The sequence below is a fragment of the Lithobates pipiens genome, unplaced genomic scaffold (assembly GCF_037356315.1).
Source record: "Lithobates pipiens isolate NorthernLeopardFrog02 unplaced genomic scaffold, aLitPip1_a1.2 Scaffold_28, whole genome shotgun sequence".
Taxonomy (NCBI): domain Eukaryota; kingdom Metazoa; phylum Chordata; class Amphibia; order Anura; family Ranidae; genus Lithobates; species Lithobates pipiens.
This window is the reverse complement of record NW_027507789.1, coordinates 28,699,344-28,718,424: the sequence shown is the minus strand read 5'-3', so window position 1 is coordinate 28,718,424 and position 19,081 is coordinate 28,699,344. Positions and strand designations below refer to the sequence as shown.

The 19,081-nt window shown below is 47.4% G+C and overlaps 1 protein-coding gene across 1 annotated transcript in view; it reads left to right on the top strand.

The window, feature by feature from the left end:
• MMP24 (matrix metallopeptidase 24) overlaps positions 1–19,081 on the top strand; it is a 160,605-nt gene that overhangs the window by 121,744 nt on the left and 19,780 nt on the right. The window contains exons 3-5 of the mRNA XM_077458962.1: positions 11–127; positions 504–808; positions 7,247–7,408. Of these exons, the coding sequence (XP_077315088.1) occupies positions 11–127; positions 504–808; positions 7,247–7,408 (584 nt within the window). The remainder of the gene's footprint in view (positions 1–10; positions 128–503; positions 809–7,246; positions 7,409–19,081) is intronic.

The window sequence follows — 19,081 nt, the reverse complement described above, 5'->3', positions numbered from 1 at the left end:
GGTCATGCAGGTGGATGAAGAAGCCTCGCTGTGGAGTTCCTGACCTTCCTCACTTAAGCCATAGAAGAAGGAACAAAAGATATGCACTAACAGGACAGAAGTGGAGACAGAAACACATAACATACAGGTGGGTTCTGACGCTCAGGGCATTGGTCAGTTTGCTAGCATTGTTTGGTTGCTTAAAGGACTTGCTGGATGTCATTCTGCCTATAAGGGCCTTACAGCCTTTTAAAAATTGTCAGTCCTTTACATCCGGGGGTCAGGGGGGCCCTTCATGGTTTCCTGCATCGGGGACCTGAAGGTTCTAGTTACGCCACTGGTGATTCATGAAGGTTATTACGATCTTGCCTTTGGGCTTTTATATGGTAATTTTAGAGTCACATATGTGTAAAAGAAAATACATCTTTTTGATAATTTCTCGTTTTTTGTGTGATGATTTTTCAATATAAATTATTTTCCTTTGATCTCCCATAACTTTCTAATTACTTTGCCTGACTTTTCAGCATACACAACTATACTCCCAAGGTGGGGGAGCTGGACACTAGGAAAGCGATTCGTCAGGCCTTTGATGTGTGGCAGAAGGTGACTCCGCTGACATTTGAAGAAATTCCGTACCATGAAATTAAGAACGAGCGGAAAGATGCAGACATTATGATATTTTTTGCTTCTGGTTTTCATGGAGACAGCTCTCCTTTCGATGGGGAGGGAGGATTTTTAGCACATGCCTACTTCCCTGGACCAGGAATAGGAGGCGACACTCACTTCGATTCAGATGAACCCTGGACCCTCGGGAACTCCAATCATGACGGTAAGCTCTTCAGTATCCTCACACACTTTCCACAATCTTTCCGACATCTGTATCATATCCTCAGAAGCTGTCTGCTTTATTGCTTCCTCCGGGGCTGTAATGAACCCGCCCCTGATTATCAGCCTGATTATCAGGGGTGGGTCCATTACAGCCTGATTATCAGGGGTGGGTCCATTACAGCCTGATTATCAGCCTGATAATCAGGGGTGGGTCCATTACAGCCTGATTATCAGGGGTGGGTCCATTACAGCCTGATTATCAGCCTGAGTACTACTGCACTTATAGGGGAGGCATACCTCCCAACTTTTTGAGATGGGAATGAGGGACACCTATCAGCAAAAGTATGCAGGCATAGGACACACCCAGGGGCGGACTGACCATTGGGCCACTCGGGCACTGCCCGAGGGCCCGAGCCACTAGGGGGCCCACATCAGGGTTGCCAGCCTCAGTAAAACCGGGGACAGTATATAAAAATATGTGGTTTTTTTACATCTGTCCCTGAAATGTCCCTTACCAACATCCTTTTAGTCTAAAAATCCTGAGATTATAGCTGCCCCACCTCTCCAGTACCTTCTCCGCCAATAGGAACATGTCTGTGTATACTGTGTGATTGTATACTGTGTGTGTGTGTGTGTGTATACTGTGTGGCCCCATAATCTCGGATTGCCTGGGGAACCCATAATCTCCTATTGCCCGGGGGCCCCATGAGTTGTCAGTCCACCCCTGGACACACCCCTTGCTACGCCCCCTTAAAGGAGAATTGTACAAAAAAATCAAGATTGGGTAAACCCACAAGTACTTTTTTTACCACTACTATTCCTTTATGTTGGCTTTTGGAATGTGCAAATGCAGCAATTTAGAAATCAGATGAAAGGTTTAGCGCTGGAAAATAGATAGATAGAAAAGTGCATTTTATATACAACTGTATAGATCAGACCGAAATGAGGGACAAATGAGGAGGAATGAGGGACAGAGGGACAGTCCCTCGAAATAAGGGACAGTTGGGAGCTATGGTAAACCAACCGCACTATATCACTTCTTGTGCTGCATCTCCATTGCATATTATTTCATTATGTATTTGTCTCCAGGGATCTTTAATTGGTGAAAATAACAATAATCGCTCCACTCCTCCTCTCTGCTACAAAACCCCATACATCAAAATGTCATTGTTATGAGAAGATCTTATTGAACCGTATTGCACATTTCCTTTTTTTTCCTCTCTGGAAAAATAAAACATCGAGACAAAACTGATTCATAGAAACACTGACAAGTACAGCACTCTCGGAAATCCTTCAGGTGCTTCTCACTAAGCTCTGACATTTCAGTAGACTGGAGCGTATTTATGAAACCCGGGCCAATGTAAAAATAAGTGCCTGGAGCCCCTGATCAGAGATGGATTCTCAGTGGTGGTCTCTGTAGATGCAGAGCTGTCAGTAGAAGTGGGAGCATTTGGCACAGTTGCTCTTGTTGTCGGACCAAATAAGTGTATAGAGAGAGGATTTTGTTTAATAGTAGATCTTAGTTTAGAGCAGTGTTTCTCAACATCTTTTCAGTTGCGGCACCCTTTAACCGATTCACCCCTGGAAGATTTGGCTGCTCAATGACCAGGCCATTTTTTGCAATTCGGCACCGCGCCTCTTTAACTCACAATTGCGCGGTCGTGCAGCGCTGCACCCAAACAAAATTGACACTCTTTTTTTCCTAAAAATTTGGAGGTATTTGATCATCTCTGCGGTTTTTATTGTTTGCGCTATAAACAAAAAAACAGCAACAATTTTGGAAAAAAACACCAAAGGGGTTATATACTAAAGGAAAATCCACTTTGCACTGAAATTTGCACTTGGAAGTAAAGTCACAGTAGATCCGAGGGGGACATGCCAGGAAAATAAAAAACAGCATTTTAGCTTGCACATGATTGGATGATAAAAATCAGCAGAGCTTCCCCTCAATTTAGATCTACCCCTTAGATTTAGAACGACTGCACTGCCAAGTGCACTTTCAGTGCAAAGTGGATTTGCCTTTTGTAAATAACCCCCCATATTTTGTACTTTTTGCTATAAGTATACTCATTTTTTTTAAAAAAGAAATTTTTTTTCTCAGTTTAGGCCGATATGTATTCTTCTACATATCTTTGGTAATAAAAATCGCAATAAGCATATATTGATTGGTTTGTGCAAAAATTATAGCGTCTACAAAATAGGGGATAGATTTATACTAATAATGGTGATGATCTGCAATTTTTATGGCGGACACATCAGACACTGTTGACACATTTTTGGGACCATTGGCATTTATACAGCAATCAGTGCTATAAAAACGCATTGATTACTGTCAACATGTCACTGGCAGGGAAGAAGTTAACACTAGGGGGCAATCAAGGGGTTAACTGTGTTCCCTCTCTCTGTTCTAACTGAAGGGGGGAGGAGATTGTATAGGGGAGATGACAGATCGCTGTTCATACTTTGTATGAACACACAATCAGTCTCTTCTCCCCTCAGAGAACCGGGAGCTGTGTGTTTACACACACAGCTCCCGGTTCTCAGTGTGTCACGAGTGATCACGGGAGCTCGGTGGTCATCGCGCCTGCCGGGCACTTGCATCGGCTCCAGGGGCAAGCAGCAGGCATGCGGGTGCGCCCCTAGTGGCCAGAGGGTGAAGCAATGTAACATAATGTCATTTCGCCTAGCAGTGCCATTCTGCTGCAGTAAAACTGCGGTGGCTGGTTGGCAAGTGGTTAAAATTACAGACAGCCTCAAGGCACCCCATTCTAAAATGTAAAAAAAAACATTCTACTCGTTTTACATAATGCGGCAGCATCGACACACGTTGGACACCCAATGTTAGAGGCGATTTATTTTTCCAAAGAAAATGCCGGTGGCTGGAAGGTTGAAATGGTGCACTAGAAAAACCTGTGGCTTTGTGTAGCTAAAAGGTAGGCTTGATCCACCTGCTGGCTTGTATACCTTTTAGGGCAATTTTTAGGCATTTTGCCAGGGCACCCCTGAAGAAACCTGAAGGCATCCCAGGGTGCCTGGGAACCAGGCATGTACTGGCGATCGGGACTACCGGGAGTTTCAGTGACATCCTATCAAAGTAATGGCTGCGCAGCTCGTACAGCCATTAAAGTGATTGTAAAGGATCGGTTTTTTTTTTGGTTTTTTTTAAATAACAAATATACTTACCTCCACTGTGCAGTTAGTTTTGCACAGAGTGGCCCCAAACATCCTCTTCTAGGTTCCCTCTGCGTCTCTCGCGGCTCCTCTCCACATCAGATAACCCCCTAGAAGAAGCACTCTCCCAAGGGGCTTACCTTACGGGCTCGCTCCCGAGTCCAGCATTTGCGTCCACAGACACATATGCCGGACTCAGCCCCACCCTCCCCAGTGCCCGCCTCATTGGATTTGATTGACAGCAGCAGGAGCCAATGGCTGCACTGCTATCAATCTATCCAATCAAGAGCCTGGACCCTGCGGAGAGAGGGAGAGTGCATCCCCGCTGAAGAGATGAAGGGGCTCAGGTAAGTAAAACAGGGGGGCGGCGACTGCCAGGAGTTCACATTAATGCATAGGTTTACAACCCCTTTAATTTGAGCGCTGCTGTACTGCCTGTAGGAGAAATAAAGTAGAATGGCTAATGGCCAGTGAAGTGGGGGCTTGGGTGGCCATCAGGTTGGGGGGGTGGGTTGTCTGGCCGCCCGGTATGGAAGAGACCTGTCATCCGCACTGCCCATCACCTCACTTCATAGTGCGCAACCCGGCTCAGCCTCAGCGCCGCTGCATTACAGAAAGACAGCCAATGGTTGTGTAGCAATGTCAGTTTCTGAAATTCCAGCCAATGAGGCTGTAGCAATGTTCCCACATGACGTTAGCCCTCCATTTCACGCAGTGATATGAGAAGGAGGAGAAAAATACAGAGGAGAATAAGTAAAATAATAAAAGAGGTCAGTGAGAACTCGTTATGTTATGCTTCTGTATTTTTTGCACAATTGCGTATAGTTTATATGCTGTTTTTGTGCGTGTTTGCAAAATTAAAGTGGGCCAGTCTGGATGAAGTCCAGGGCCAAATTTTTGTCCCAGTCCAACCCATGCATGGGAACCCTGGTTGAAAAAGGCTGGTTTAGATTATTTGTTTGGTTAATGTAGGGGACAGGGGTTAGGGGTTTAGGACAGGGGTCCTCAAACTACGGCCCTCCAGTTGTTCAGGAACTGCAATTCCCATCATGCCTATTCATGTCTGTAAATATCATAGTTTTACAATGCCTCCTGGGACTTGTAGTTCTACAACAGCTGGAGGGCCAAAGTTTGAAGATCCCTAGTTTAGGACAACTATGGAGCAGGAACCAGGCACAGGAACAATGTGGTACAGAATCAGGAGGAAAAGACAGATCCAAACAGCCTCATCCGCCTCCCTAGCCTCTAAGCTAGTAGTTGTATCCGCTAAAGGGGGCCTCAAATGCGACCCCTGACATCACCAAAGGGCGTCACATAATGTTCACTATATGTAATGCTTGAGAAGACAGTAAGAAACTGCAGACCCAATGGAGGAAATGAGGGTCAGAGAGTGTGGACATGCTACAATTTTTGCTGGGGATATGCTACAGAAAACAATACGAAACTGGGAACATGCGACCTGTTTGCTTATGGCGCCTCTCAAAGTAGAGGTAAAAATGTATCCCTGTGTCCAAGAACATGGGGAGCAGGCTTGTCCTGATACCAATCAAGAGGGCTGGTAAATGTAAAGAGGAAAGGATAGCCACTATGCCCGACCAGCCCAGGTGTATAAACAATAAAGAGCAAGAAAGAGAGCGATAGAGTGGCCTCAGCCTACATGTCTCCACCAAACCACACAGCCTGATGCTTTTTGCCTTGCCCGCCGGGGCTTAAAGCGGTGTTCCGCCCAAAAAAAAAAAAATGAAGCGCCAGCAGCTACACATATTGCAGCTGCTGGCTTTTAACAGTAGGACACTTACCTGTCCTGAGTCCAGCGATGTCGGCACCGCAGCTGATGTTTCCATCAGCTGTTGGGTGCTGCCACTGCCATTGCGGGTAAGGGTACCCAGCAGTGTAGCCTTTCGGCTTCACACCGGGAACCCTACTGTGCATGCACGAGGCCTCACTCCTCTCTCCTACTGGCCTAGCGACAGGGAGAGGAGGAGGCAGCCCCGTGGTGATGTCAGGGGCTGCGGCGCGGACTCTCAGAAGTGGGAACAGGATACCTGTCAAAGACAGGTATCCTGTCCACGCCCCCCCCCCCCCCCCCGAAAGGTGCCAATTGTGGCACCGGAGGGGGAGAGGAGAAAAATGAGCGGAAGTTCCACTTTTGGGTGGAACTCCGCTTTAATCACCACTAGTGAGCGTGGCAAAATGCTTCAGGGTGTGTGGTTTGGTTGAGACATGTACTCTGAAACTGGGAACATGTTACATGAGACTAGTAGAGACCAATACTTTTACTGCTGAGGTCCGAGGGCAGCACATCATTTACCAAAAAGCTACATGCAGCCCCTGGGCCGCAGGTTGAGCACCAGAGCCCTATACTGTTCTATTCTAGACTAACCCCATCCCTGAAGCATACTTAACTCTCCATGGTGGTGTTTGCATTCTTCGCACAGTACATTTACTTTGGCATTGGCCACTCCTGTGCAATAGTTTCCTCTGAGCATGAATGGAACCATACACCTAGAATCTCTATCTACTCTGCCTAGTGACTACTGTAGGGGGAGGTTCCATTTATGTTAATAGAGAGTTACAGCTTTGTCCACTGAAGCTCCAGCATGTGACAAATGAAAGACAGAGGTGGGACTTAAAAAGGAGGGGAGGGGCTTAATCTCAGCTTAGTAAAGGTCCTGCGCACAACCTAGTCTTAGGATGCGAATGTGAAATGGCTGCAGATACACAGTTACAACTTATGAAGGAGGATTTGTTTCATCTCTGTGTATATTCTAATGCTAGTCACTTCACTGGGTATATGTAAGGTTTCACAACCACTTTAAGTTTTTGTTTTACTTTAATGCAATTCCTGCATTAAGGTAACTAGCCCTACATGTTCAGCTCTACCCCAGCCCCCTCCTAAATATTTACTTGATCTCGATCCAATGTTGTGTTCCAGAGCACTGCTCTCTCTGTCCAAACAGGACATGCAGGCAGCAGCAGGAACCATTGGCTCCTGTTGTTGTCAATCAAATCCAGTGAAGAGAGAATGGAGGCAGGGCAGAGCCATGCTATCTGTGTCCGTAGACACAAAAAGCCCAGCATGGGTTCGAGCCTCCACGTGCCCTCAAGTATTTTCCATTTTTATGGACTATGCACTTTTACTTATTCAAATGGGTCCCCTTACATTACACATTGTTCAGTTTTACACCTGTGTTTGATGAGGTGAAAACGTATGACAAGGTAATGACTGATTAATGTCTTATCACCTGTATTTTCTTTACTGCTGCAGGTAACGACCTTTTCCTCGTTGCTGTACATGAACTCGGTCACGCCTTGGGTTTGGAACATTCTAATGACCCCAGTGCTATCATGGCGCCATTCTACCAGTATATGGAAACGCACAACTTTAAGCTTCCACAAGATGACTTACAGGGAATTCAGAAGATTTATGGTGAGTTTTTTTTACATACTGATTAGCAAAAGGACAGAAAGACTGAAAAAGTAACAGCTCTACCTAGCCCATGGCTGCACAGGCCAGATCTCTTATTTGTGTCCGTGGATGCCTATAGATATCCAACCAAAGCACTGTGCAGGGCACAGAAGGGGAATAAAGAAGTCCCTGAACACATCCAAAGCTGTTTATCACAGAGGGGAACATCAGTGATCATACAGAATTTACTATTTCCTGTCAATTGTCAAGCCTAGGTTTGTCCAGTGAGCCAACTGTCTTCGGAAGCCCAGGGTTATCTAATCAATAGACTAACCTAAGTCTAGGGCTGTCTGATGAGCCAACTGTCTTCTGAATTTGGAGTTGTCTGATGAGTTGACTGTAATCTGAAGTGTAGGATTGTCTGATGATTCAACTGTCTTCTGAAGTCTAGGGCTGTCTAAGTTGTCTGTCTTCTGAAGTCTTGAGTTGTCTGATGAGTCAACTGTCATCTGAAGTCTAGTATTGTCTGATGAGTCAACTGTCTTCTGAAAACTAGGGTTGTCTGAGTCAACAGTCTTCTGAAGTCTCGGGTTGTCTGATGAGTCGACTGTCTTCTGAAGTTAAGATTTGCTGGAAGAGTCAACTGTCTTCTGAAGTTTAGGGTTGTCTAATGAGTCGACTCTCTTCTGAAGTCTAGGGCTGTCTGATGAGTTGACTGTCTTCTGAAGTTAAGGTTTGCTGGAAGAGTCGACTGTCTTCTGAAGTCTAGGGTTGTCTGATCAGTTGACTGTCTTCTGAAGTTAAGGCTTGCTGTAAGAGTCGACTGTCTTCTGAAGTTTAGGGTTGTCTAATGAGTCGACTGTCTTCTGAAGTCTAGGGTTGTCTGATCGGTTGACTGTCTTCTGAAGTCTAGGGTTGTCTGATCAGTTGATTGTCTTCTGAAGTCTAGGGTTGTCTGATCGGTTGACTGTCTTCTGAAGTCTAGGGTTGTCTCATTAGTTGATCTTCTCAAGCTGTCTAATTAGACAACTATATTTTCAAGTCTAGGGTTGTCTGACCAGTTAAATGTCTTCTCAAGCATAGGGTTGTCTGATTAGTAAACTATCCTTTTAAATCTGGGGATTATTAAATCAGCTAAATGTCTTCTCAAACCTAATGTTGTCTGATCAGTCAACTATCCTCTCAAGCTGACGATTATCTAATTAGTTGACTGTCTTTTCAAACCTGAGGCTGTTAGATCAGTAGCTGCTGTTTTCTCATGCCTAGGGCTGTATGATCAGTCTGGGTGGTCTAAAATCCCACACGTTCCAGTCAAATTCATTCTTTTGTTTTTTGACCATATTATGAAAATCACATCATTTATGTATAGTGGTCCTTAAAAAAATTATTAAAAGGCTTTCCTGCCATTTACCCTCAGGTTTCTTGTTTTGCATCCATCTGATTCTGTATCGCTTGACTTTTTGCTCGTGTGGGCAAGAAAAGAATGAAAAATGGCTGTAGCCAGTTATGAGAAACAGAACTTAAAATGTTCCAGGAAAGAGGAGTTAGTAACTAATATGCTCACATCACAATCTGGTGGGCCATGTCAGCTCTTGTCTTCCTATATATATCTGATACATCAACAGAAAGATCTCCCTGCTAGAATTCCTGACTCTGTTCCTGTCTACTTGGGAGTTTTGGGTGTTCCTTTCCACCTTTATGTTTTCAAGCTCTCCCTGTTACATCCTCCAAAATTTAAAATATAAAAAATCCAACAAGGAGAGTGGGAACTCTCATAATAGCTACAGCTCAAGCACAGAAATCTCATCAACAAGAGATATAAGGAACTTTAAATTGACTTAAGGTGGAATCCCAGGTTTTTCCTAACTATGCTTAAAGTGGAACGTCACCCAAATGAAGAAGTGCTGCTTGTTTACATCCCCCCCCTCCAACGGCCACATTTGGCACTTTTTTAAGGGTGAGGGGGGAACGGGTACCTGGTTTTGACAGGTACCCGCTCCCACTTCCAGTCAGATGTGCTGCGGCGATCTGAGCCTCAACTTGGGCCCCCCTCCTTCCCCCGCAGCCTTCTGGGACACATCACAGGTTCCAGAAGACTACGGGACCATTCACAAAGCACAGCATGACTCGCGTATGTGCAGTAGGAAACCAGCTGTGAAGCTGCAAGACTTCACTGCCTGTTTCTCTTACTTGCAATGACGGTGCCTGCACCCAAAGCCAATTGAAGAATCGGCCTGGGGTGAGGACATCACTGGATCCCTGGACAGTTAAGTGTCCTTTTATTAAAAGTCAACAGCTACAGGATTTATAACTACTCTGTGAAAGGAAAATGTGTACACTTACCCGTTCTAAGAGGGCTCTGGGCCAGTCACATGATCGGCTCCACCGGTGGCTTCAGGGAAGAGGAGGAACAGCAAGCAATGGATGCTCCATAGCAAGCATTTTAGCTACTGTCAGCAATCTCTCCTATCCCCTAAAGCCGTCTGATGGGGAGATCGTGTGATCGGACCAGAGCACCCTGAAAATTGGTACTGTATAAGCATCTTCCTTTCACGGGGTAATTAGAATAGGAGTTACAGAGGGGCTGGAGTGGGTTTAAGCATATACTTAGTATAGCCTGGAATTCCACTTTAAGTCTCCAAATGCTGAAATATCAGTTCTGGACAGTGTAACCCTTTAAGGAAAAAGCCACATCGGCAATATGTGCATAGTGCAATCACTGCTTGTCTTTTAATACTAGAGTGCTGGCCTTGGTCATCATTCTCCAAGAATCTGTTTCCATGAATCATTGGCATTAAGCACCCAGTTACATCTTTGCAGTTCTTTTAACACTTGTGCATTAATGCTCATTATGATATGCGTTTACATGTGTTGCATTACTGCAGAATGGGCTTCCGTAACACAATTCACATTAACCCATCACGACCCCCCAAAAAGGGCGCATGCATTTGGCAAAGAGACATGCATGCTTCGGGGTGCCATTCAGAATGAATGGCAATGAAAAGCACCAGCGCACATGATGAGCATTGCAAATGTTACTACAATGCAACAGTGTGAGTCCAGGAGTAAGGTAGAGAAGGAAGCGCCACCTAAGTGTAGTATTAGAGAATGCTTTAATGACACAATAAAAGGTCACACTAAGGCCGCGTACACACGCGGGGACTGTCTGCCGAAACTAAGTTCGTCAAACAGTCCGCTCAAACTTTTGAATGAACGAACACGCCCACACACGGCACTTTTTGAGCGGACAAATACGGCAAACTTTGTTCGTCGTACTAAGTCCGCACAACTTTTGAAATGAACGGACTCGCCCACACACGAGGCAACAGTCCGCTCATTTTGAGCGCGTGTGCAGGTAGGCGGGGCCACTTATATAGTGACAATGGGGCGGTGTCACATGGTATATGTCACATGGGTTGGTCACATGGGTTGATGTCACATGGGGACTATGACATCGTAAGGGGGCGGGGTCACCATGTGACCAACCCATGTGACATATACCATGTGATACCGCCCCATTGTCACTATATAAGTGGCCGCACAGCGCGGCTCTGGCATTCCGGCCGGAGAGAGCGACGTGTCAACATCTCCTGGAGAAGAAGAAGAAGAAGAACAAGAAGAAGAACGGAAGGCGACCGGAAGGCGACAGCGGCGACAGAAGACCGGGCCACCGCCTGCAAAAGAGCTATAAGAAGGCGCGGTGGCCCGGCAGAAGAACCGAAGAGGGGGACAAGACCCCCGAAGTCGGGAGAAGAGGCCGGCGGCGGGGAGGAAGAAAGCCGGACTCCTCCGCTAGCAAAAGAGCTACAAGAAGATAGCGGAGGAGTCCGGCGAGAAGACCCCCGAAGACGGAAGACCCCCGGAGCTGTGCACTAAAATATTTTATCTCGTGTGTTGTGTTTTTTTTTTGGGTACTTTTATTTTACAGGTGAATGGGTAGGGGTACATTGTACCCCATACTCATTCACATAGGGTGGGGGGCCGGTATCCGGGGGCCCCCTTATTAAAGGGGGCTCCCGGATTCCGATAAGCCCCCCGCCCGCAGACCCCGACAACCAACGGCCAGGGTTGTCGGGAAGAGGCCCTTGTCCTCATCAACATGGGGACAAGGTGCTTTGGGGTGGGGGGGCCGCGCGGCCCCCCCTTCCCCAAGGCACCCCCCATGTTGAGGGCACGCGGCCTGGTACGGTTCGGGAGGGGGGCGCGCTCGCTCGCCCCCCTTTCCTGGCCGGCCGGGTAGCGTGCTCGGACAAGGGTCTGTTGTGGACTTTGGGGGGACCCCCACGCCGATTTTTTTCGGCGTTGGGGTTCCCCTTTAAGTACATTCCAGGCGGCGGAGCCCGCGACGTCTCCGTCGCGGGCCCCGCCTACCTGCACACGCGCTCGAAATGAGCGGACTGTTGCCTCGTGTGTGGGCGAGTCCGTTCATTTCAAAAGTTGCGCGGACTTAGTACGACGAACAAAGTTTGCCGTATTTGTCCGCTCAAAAAGTGCCGTGTGTGGGCGTGTTCGTTCATTCAAAAGTTTGAGCGGACTGTTTGACGAACTTAGTTTCGGCAGACAGTCCCCGCGTGTGTACGCCGCCTTACAGGAAAAGGAAGTTAAGAAGGCTCATCTGTATATATGAGATGGTCCATAGGATGGTCCTCATATACGGATCCAGTGGTGCTGCAGAGATGCAGGGCTGCAGATCATGGATTCTCAGCCTTGGGCACGTCCTGTGGCCGTCAGGAAGAGGCATCTCTGGAGAGATCTGGACCAGATTGAACATCTCTGGAGAGATCTGAAAATGGCTGTGCACCAATGCTCCCCATCCAACCTGATGGAGCTTGAGAGGTCCTGCAAAGAAGAATGGGAGAAGCTGCCCAATAATAGGTGTGCCAAGCTTGCAGCATCATACTCAAAAAGACTTGAGGCTGTAAATAGTGCCAAAGGTGCTTCAACAAAGTATTGAGCAAAGGCTGTGAATGCTTATTTACATGGGATATTTTTCATCTTATTTTTAATAAATTTGCAAAGATTTCAAACAAACTTCTTTCACGTTGTCATTATGGTTTTTGGACTTGGATATAGGAGAAGGAAGACCACCTTACAAGTGGGGGCTGTGAGTACAAGTGAAGGGAGGAGGCTGTTTGTGTATGGGGGGGGGGGGGCAGAGCTGTGTGTGTGTGCTTACAGATGTGGGGGCCTGACATATATACAGATGAGGGGGGCAGCTGAGTGAATACAGGTATGATCATTGAAGGAGGGTGCCAGATATAGGAAAGATCATATTTTATTATTTATTTATTTATTTCAGTTACTTATATAGCGCCATCAATTTACGCAGCGCTTTACATATACATTGTACATTCACATCAGTCCCTACCCTCAAGGAGCTTACAATCTAAGGTCCCTAACTCACATTCATACATTCTAGGGACAATTTAGACAGGATCCAATTAACCTACCAGCATGTCTTTGGAGTGTGGGAGGAAACCGGAGCACCCGGAGGAAACCCACGCAGACACAGGGAGAACATGCAAACTCCAGGCATCATCTGTCCTGTCCTGTCTACAGCTATATACACCCATCTTCTTTCCTGTATATATTAACAATATCCACCCCCTATATATACATATACTGTACACCCTCCATACTGTACAGGCCACATTTGATGGGCACAGTGAGGCTGCAATTGATGGGCACATGCCTGCGCTTTATGTGATGACTAAGCCCCTCCCCTTCATGACATTGTCAAAAAGGGGTGGAGCATGGTTGATCCAAGATTATGCCCCCTCCTGAAAAAAGTTCTGCGGACGCCCATGGTAAGGGGCACTCTGATGATGACAATTGATGTAAGGTGGTACTCTGATGGGACAGCCCCCCGTAACCTGGATAGGAGGAGCAGTGGAGGTGGCTGCATTTAGAAGTATCATTCTCTCCATCTTCCTCCTGCAGTCTTTGAATGCCTGCAAGAGGGAGAGGAGAAGCAGGCATTCAAAGATTGCAGGAGGAAGATGGAGAGAATGATTCTTCTATATGCAGCCATCTCCATCGTACTCTTTGCCCCTGTGCTGTCCACCTCCCCCCATGCTCTCCGCTGCCCCCCTGTGCTCTCCACCTCCCGCCATGCTATCCGCTGCCCCCCTGTGCTCTCCACCTCCCCCCATGCTGTCCGCTGCCCCCCTGTGCTCTCCACCTCCCCCTATGCTCTCTGCTGCCCCATGTGTTCTCCACATCCTCTCCATGCTCTCCGCTGCCCCCCTGTGCTCTCCACATCCCCCCCATGCTCTCCGCTGCCCCCTGTGCTCTCCACCTCCCCCATGCTCCCCAGTGCCCCCTTGTGCTCTCCACTCCCCCCATGCTTTCCGCTGCCCCCTGTGCTCTTTACATCCCCCCATGCTCTCCAATGCCCCCTTGTGCTCGTCACTCCCCGCATGCTTTCCACTGCCCCTGTGCTCTTTACATCCCCCCCATGCTCTCCGCTGCCCCACATCCCCTCCATGTTCTCCGCTGCCCCCTGTGCTCTCCACACCCCCCCCCCATGCTCTCTGGTGCCCGTCTGTGCTCTCCACTCCCCCCATGCTCTTCAGTGCCCCCTTGTGCTCTCTACTCCCCCCATGCTTTCCGCTGCCCCCTGTGCTCTCCACATCCCCCCTATGCTCATGGGCTGCTCAGTCCAAAATGCCCAGGCCTATTTTTTTGTCCCAGTGTGGGCCTGCTGATAGGGACATCTGATGTAATGAGGTACTCTGATGGGGACATCTGATGAAAGGGGTACTCTAATTGGGACACTGATATAAGGGGGTACTCTGATGGGGAGATCTGCTATTAGGGGGTACTCTGCTGGGGAGATCTGATGTAAGGGTATACTCTGATTGGGAAATTGATACACAGTAAAATTGCCAGTGTTAAAATCCTGGTGTTACGTTGTTTGTAAGTAAAGTGTTTATATTATGGTGTTGAATTACAGGGAATTAACACTATTAGTGTAAACAATCTTCTTTATCCGGAGAAAATACAGAGTTGAACAACTTTTACAAGCGTTACCGTGTTTCCCCGAAAGTAAGACAGTGTCTTACTTTCTTTTTATTCCCAAAAGCCCCACTATGTCTTACTTTCGGGGTATGTCTTATATTGGAAAAAAATCCCAGCATGCAGAGCTGCACTGCGCTACAGAAGAGGACTACAAGTCCCAGCAAGCAAGGCTGCACTGCATTACAGAGGACTACAAGTCCCAGCATGCAAGGCTGCACTGTACTACAGAGGAGGCCTACAAGTCCCAGCATGCAAGGCTGCACTATGGAGGACTACAAGTCCAAGCATACAAAGCTGCTATGCTCAGCAGAGGAGAACTGTAAGCCCACACAGCCCGGTATGTTGGGACTTGTAGTCCTCCTCAGCTGCATCTTGCGGTTACATAATAAGAGCTGCAGAGAATCTCTTCACACCCCCCCTCCCTATCCCCCTCCTTGGTCTCTCTCTGTATGACCAGCACTGACCTGTACCGGGAGGACACAGAGCCAGTGACACCTGTCGGCAGTGATCCGGGACCTGGCGCAATAATCCCCTTCTCTGTGGTTGCGTCGCGCCGTTCTGATCAGTCTCGGGCAGCGGCTGTCACTCACAGCCGAGCAGAGTGAAGCCACCTCCCCCTCCTCTTGTATGGCTACACAGTGCTGTGTATGGAGGAGGAGGAGGAGGAGGGGGAGGCGGCTTCAGTGAAGCCGCCTCCCCCTCCTTCTCCTTCATGGACAGCACTGTGTAGCCATACAAGAGGAGGGGGAGGCGGCTTCACTCTGCTCGGCTGTGAGTGACAGCCGCTGCCCGAGACTGATCAGAACGGCGCTGTCTCTTCAGTCGGAGGGGGAGGGCGCTGGCCTGGCACCCCCCAGGGTGTGGCACCCGGTGCGGCCCGCACCCCCCACCCCACTCTTAGTACGCCACTGGAGGCGGCAATACCCCCGTGTTTCCCCAAAAGTAAGACATATGTCTTACTTTCGGGGTACGGCTTATATTAGCCGACCCCTCTGAAACTCCCGATACGTCTTACAATCGGGGGTGTCTTACTATCGGGGAAACACGGTAATTTAACTCTGACAGTGTGGATTATATAAACACCAGGAAATTGTTTTTATAATCCCACAAGTTAAATTTAACACTGCCGATTTTACTGTGTATAAGGTGGTACTCTGATTGAGACACTGATATAAGGGGGTACTCTGATTGGGACACTGATATAAGGGGGTACTCTGATTGGGACACTGATATAAGGGGGTACTCTGATTGGGACACTGATATAAGGGGGTACTCTGATTGGGACACTGATATAAGGGGGTACTCTGATTGGGACACTGATATAAGGGTATACTCTGATTGGGACACTGATATAAGGGGGTACTCTGATTGGGACACTGATATAAGGGGGTACTCTGATTGGGACCCTGATATAAGGGGGTACTCTGATTGGGACACTGATATAAGGGTATACTCTGATTGGGACACTGATATAAGGGGGTACTCTGATTGGGACACTGATATAAGGGGGTACTCTGATTGGGACACTGATATAAGGGGGTACTCTGATTGGGACACTGATATAAGGGGGTACTCTGATTGGGACACTGATATAAGGGGATACTCTGATTGGGACACTGATATAAGGGGGTACTCTGATTGGGACACTGGTATAAGGGGGTACTCTGATTGTGACACTGATTTACGGGGGCACAGTTTTTTTTTTGATGACCCTAATCTAATGATATACTAATACATACAATTGTTTCCGAGGTCCTGACATTGTGTGTGTTGACATTATGGCCCCTGACTTATTTTTTACTGCACACCCAGATCAGATAGGCTAGATCTGGCCCTGTTGGCTAAACACATTCTATGGATCCAGGCGTCTGGAAACAGTTAGAAATGTGCTCCAAATTCCTTGTGATGCCCCCCTGGGGTACTCTGTGGATGGTGGTACTCTGTGGATGGAGGTACTCGGTGGAGGGGGGTACACTGTGGATGGGGGTACTCTGTGGATGGAGGTACTCTGTGGATGGGGTTACTCTGTGGATGGAGATACTCTGTGGATGGAGGTACTCTGTGGATGGAGGTACTCTGTGGATGGGGGTACTCTGTGGATGGAGGTACTCTGTGGATGGGGGTACTCTGTGGATGGAGGTACTCTGTGGATGGGGGTACTCTGTGGATGGGGCTACTCTGTGGATGGAGGTACTCTGTGGATGGAGGTACTCTGTGGATGGGGGTACTCTGTGGATGGGGGTACTCTGTGGATGGGGGTACTCTGTGGTTGGAGGTACTCTGTGGTTGGAGGTACTCTGTGGATGGAGGTACTCTGTGGATGGGGGTACTCTGTGGATGGAGGTACTCTGTGGATGGGGGTACTCTGTGGATGGGGGTACTCTGTGGTTGGAGGTACTCTGTGGATGGAGGTACTCTGTGGATGGGGTACTCTGTGGATGGGGGTACTCTGTGGTTGGAGGTACTCTGTGGATGGAGGTACTCTGTGGATGGGGGTACTCTGTGGATGGGGGTACTCTGTGGATGAGGGTACTCTGTGGATGGTACTCTGTGCTTCCATAAATCGTAACCATGAGACGAGGGACAATACTCCAAGACTACCGGTGCACTTTACCAGTCACTCTTGTCAGCGGGCTTTCTGCTCCAATCTTTGCTTTTAAGCTGATAACTGCGCTAATTTAAAAAGCCCCAATAAAGTCTGACTGGCATCTAAATGTGGCGGCTGCAGGTGACATTTTCTAAAGGGTTTAGTGTTCCCAGAGCTGTCTGGGTGCCAGTTAATTGCCAGGCTGCTCCGACTCCAACAACTGCTGTCAGAAGCCCGGAATTTAAAATGTGATGTTCTGCAAACTTCCAGAGCGGAGCTGTGATTCTTCACTAAATTAAAGGAACTCTGACCTAATTTTTTCAAGCTTTTCCCTTATGAATTATTTATTAGGCTTATAAGGAAACATAACGAAATTTGTACAGAAAGGTAGTCTGTACATAATGTGACAACGCTTGATGTGTACAGCTCATTCCAGGCCCCGGCCGCGTTCATAAAACACCTTGTTGCACCAAACTAGATTTAACCACTTTAAGACCGGGCCTTTTTTCTGACATTGTTGTTTAAGTAAAAAAAAATCTGTATTTTTTGCTAGAAAATTACTTAGAACCCCCCAAACATGATATCATTATTCTTTTTTAGCAGAGACCCTAGGGAATAAAACGGCGGTCGTTGCAATATTTTATGTCACATGTATTTGCGCAGCGGTCTTTCAAATGCAGTTTTTTGGGAAAAAAATACACTTTAATGAATAAAAAAAAGCAGTAAAGGTAGACAAATATTTTTTGTATAATGTGAAAAATGATGTTATGCCGAGTAAATAGATACCTAACATGTCATGCTTTAAACAGTACACGCTCGTGGAATGGCGACTACTTAAAAATCTCAATAGGCGACGCTTAAACTATTTCTAAGTTACCAGTTTGGAGTTACAGAGGAGTTCTAGCAGTAGAATTATTGCTCTCACTCTAATGATCGCATCGAAAACCTCACATGTGGGATGCGAACACCACGTACATTTTTTTTTCTTATTTATTTTACTTTTTATTTTTAATTTTTTTTTATTCCTATTACACGGGATGTAAACATCCCGTGTAATAGAAATAAGCATGGCAGGTCCTCTTTATTGAAATGTAATATTCAAAGCCGGTCTGATTCACATCTTATGCGTATCGGATGCGGTTAAAAACGCATCCGAATCACATATATGTAAAACGGGCCTTAAAGGAATTTTTTGCTTTGCTCTCATTGCTTCTCCCCTTCACTGTGCTTCTCCCATCTCTCCGTTTATCTGTTCATCTAGTTATCTGGGTATTGAGCAGCGTGTGACCCCCTAACCTAAGTCCCAACTAGTCCCTTAGTCCCAATTCACATTTGACCTAAATTCCCAGAAAGCAAATATGGGCAATTTATTTTTAAGTTTAAAGTGATTGTAAACCTCAGTCATGAAATATGAACAAAACATATCCCTGTATAGTGCACACTTTCCCCAATCCAGAGCACTAAGTGTCTTTCTCTCTGCTGCCTCCTTCTTCTATCAGCATGAGTCACGTCTGACTACTTTTCCTGACACCAAGAGAAAAAAAGGTGACAGGGAGGGAGCTCCAGAACACAGCCTGTGATTGACAGCCTCAGCTCTGTTCCTGTGTGCTGTGTGAAAGGGGCCGTATCTCTTCCCTCCAATCAGCTTTCAAATCTCCCCTCACTGAACTCTGCACAGTGTAATTTCACCTCTTCACCCACTGTTTTCAGACAGCTCGGACAAGCTTTATAAATTCTGGTCAATAAGAAGTCAGTAGGGCAGGGGTCCACAACCCTCCGGGGGCCACGGACGGTGCCTGTTGGGGGGCCAGGCTGCACGGCTGGGGATAGGTGGCAGGCAAGCTAGCCAGCACAACCTGAACTGCCACCCTCCCACTACCAGAAGGCACCTCAACCTGCTCCTCTTCTCCTGGCACCACTACTCCCTTTACTCTCCCTGGTGACCTTACCTATGGAGAGGAAAGGGCAAAAGAAGAAGAGGAGGGAGAAGAACCGGGTTGGCACATAGGGGATAGGCTGCACGCACCCACACTCTCTGGAGGTGGAAGGTTGTGCCAACACCCCCCCCCCCCCCACCCTCCAGGTGA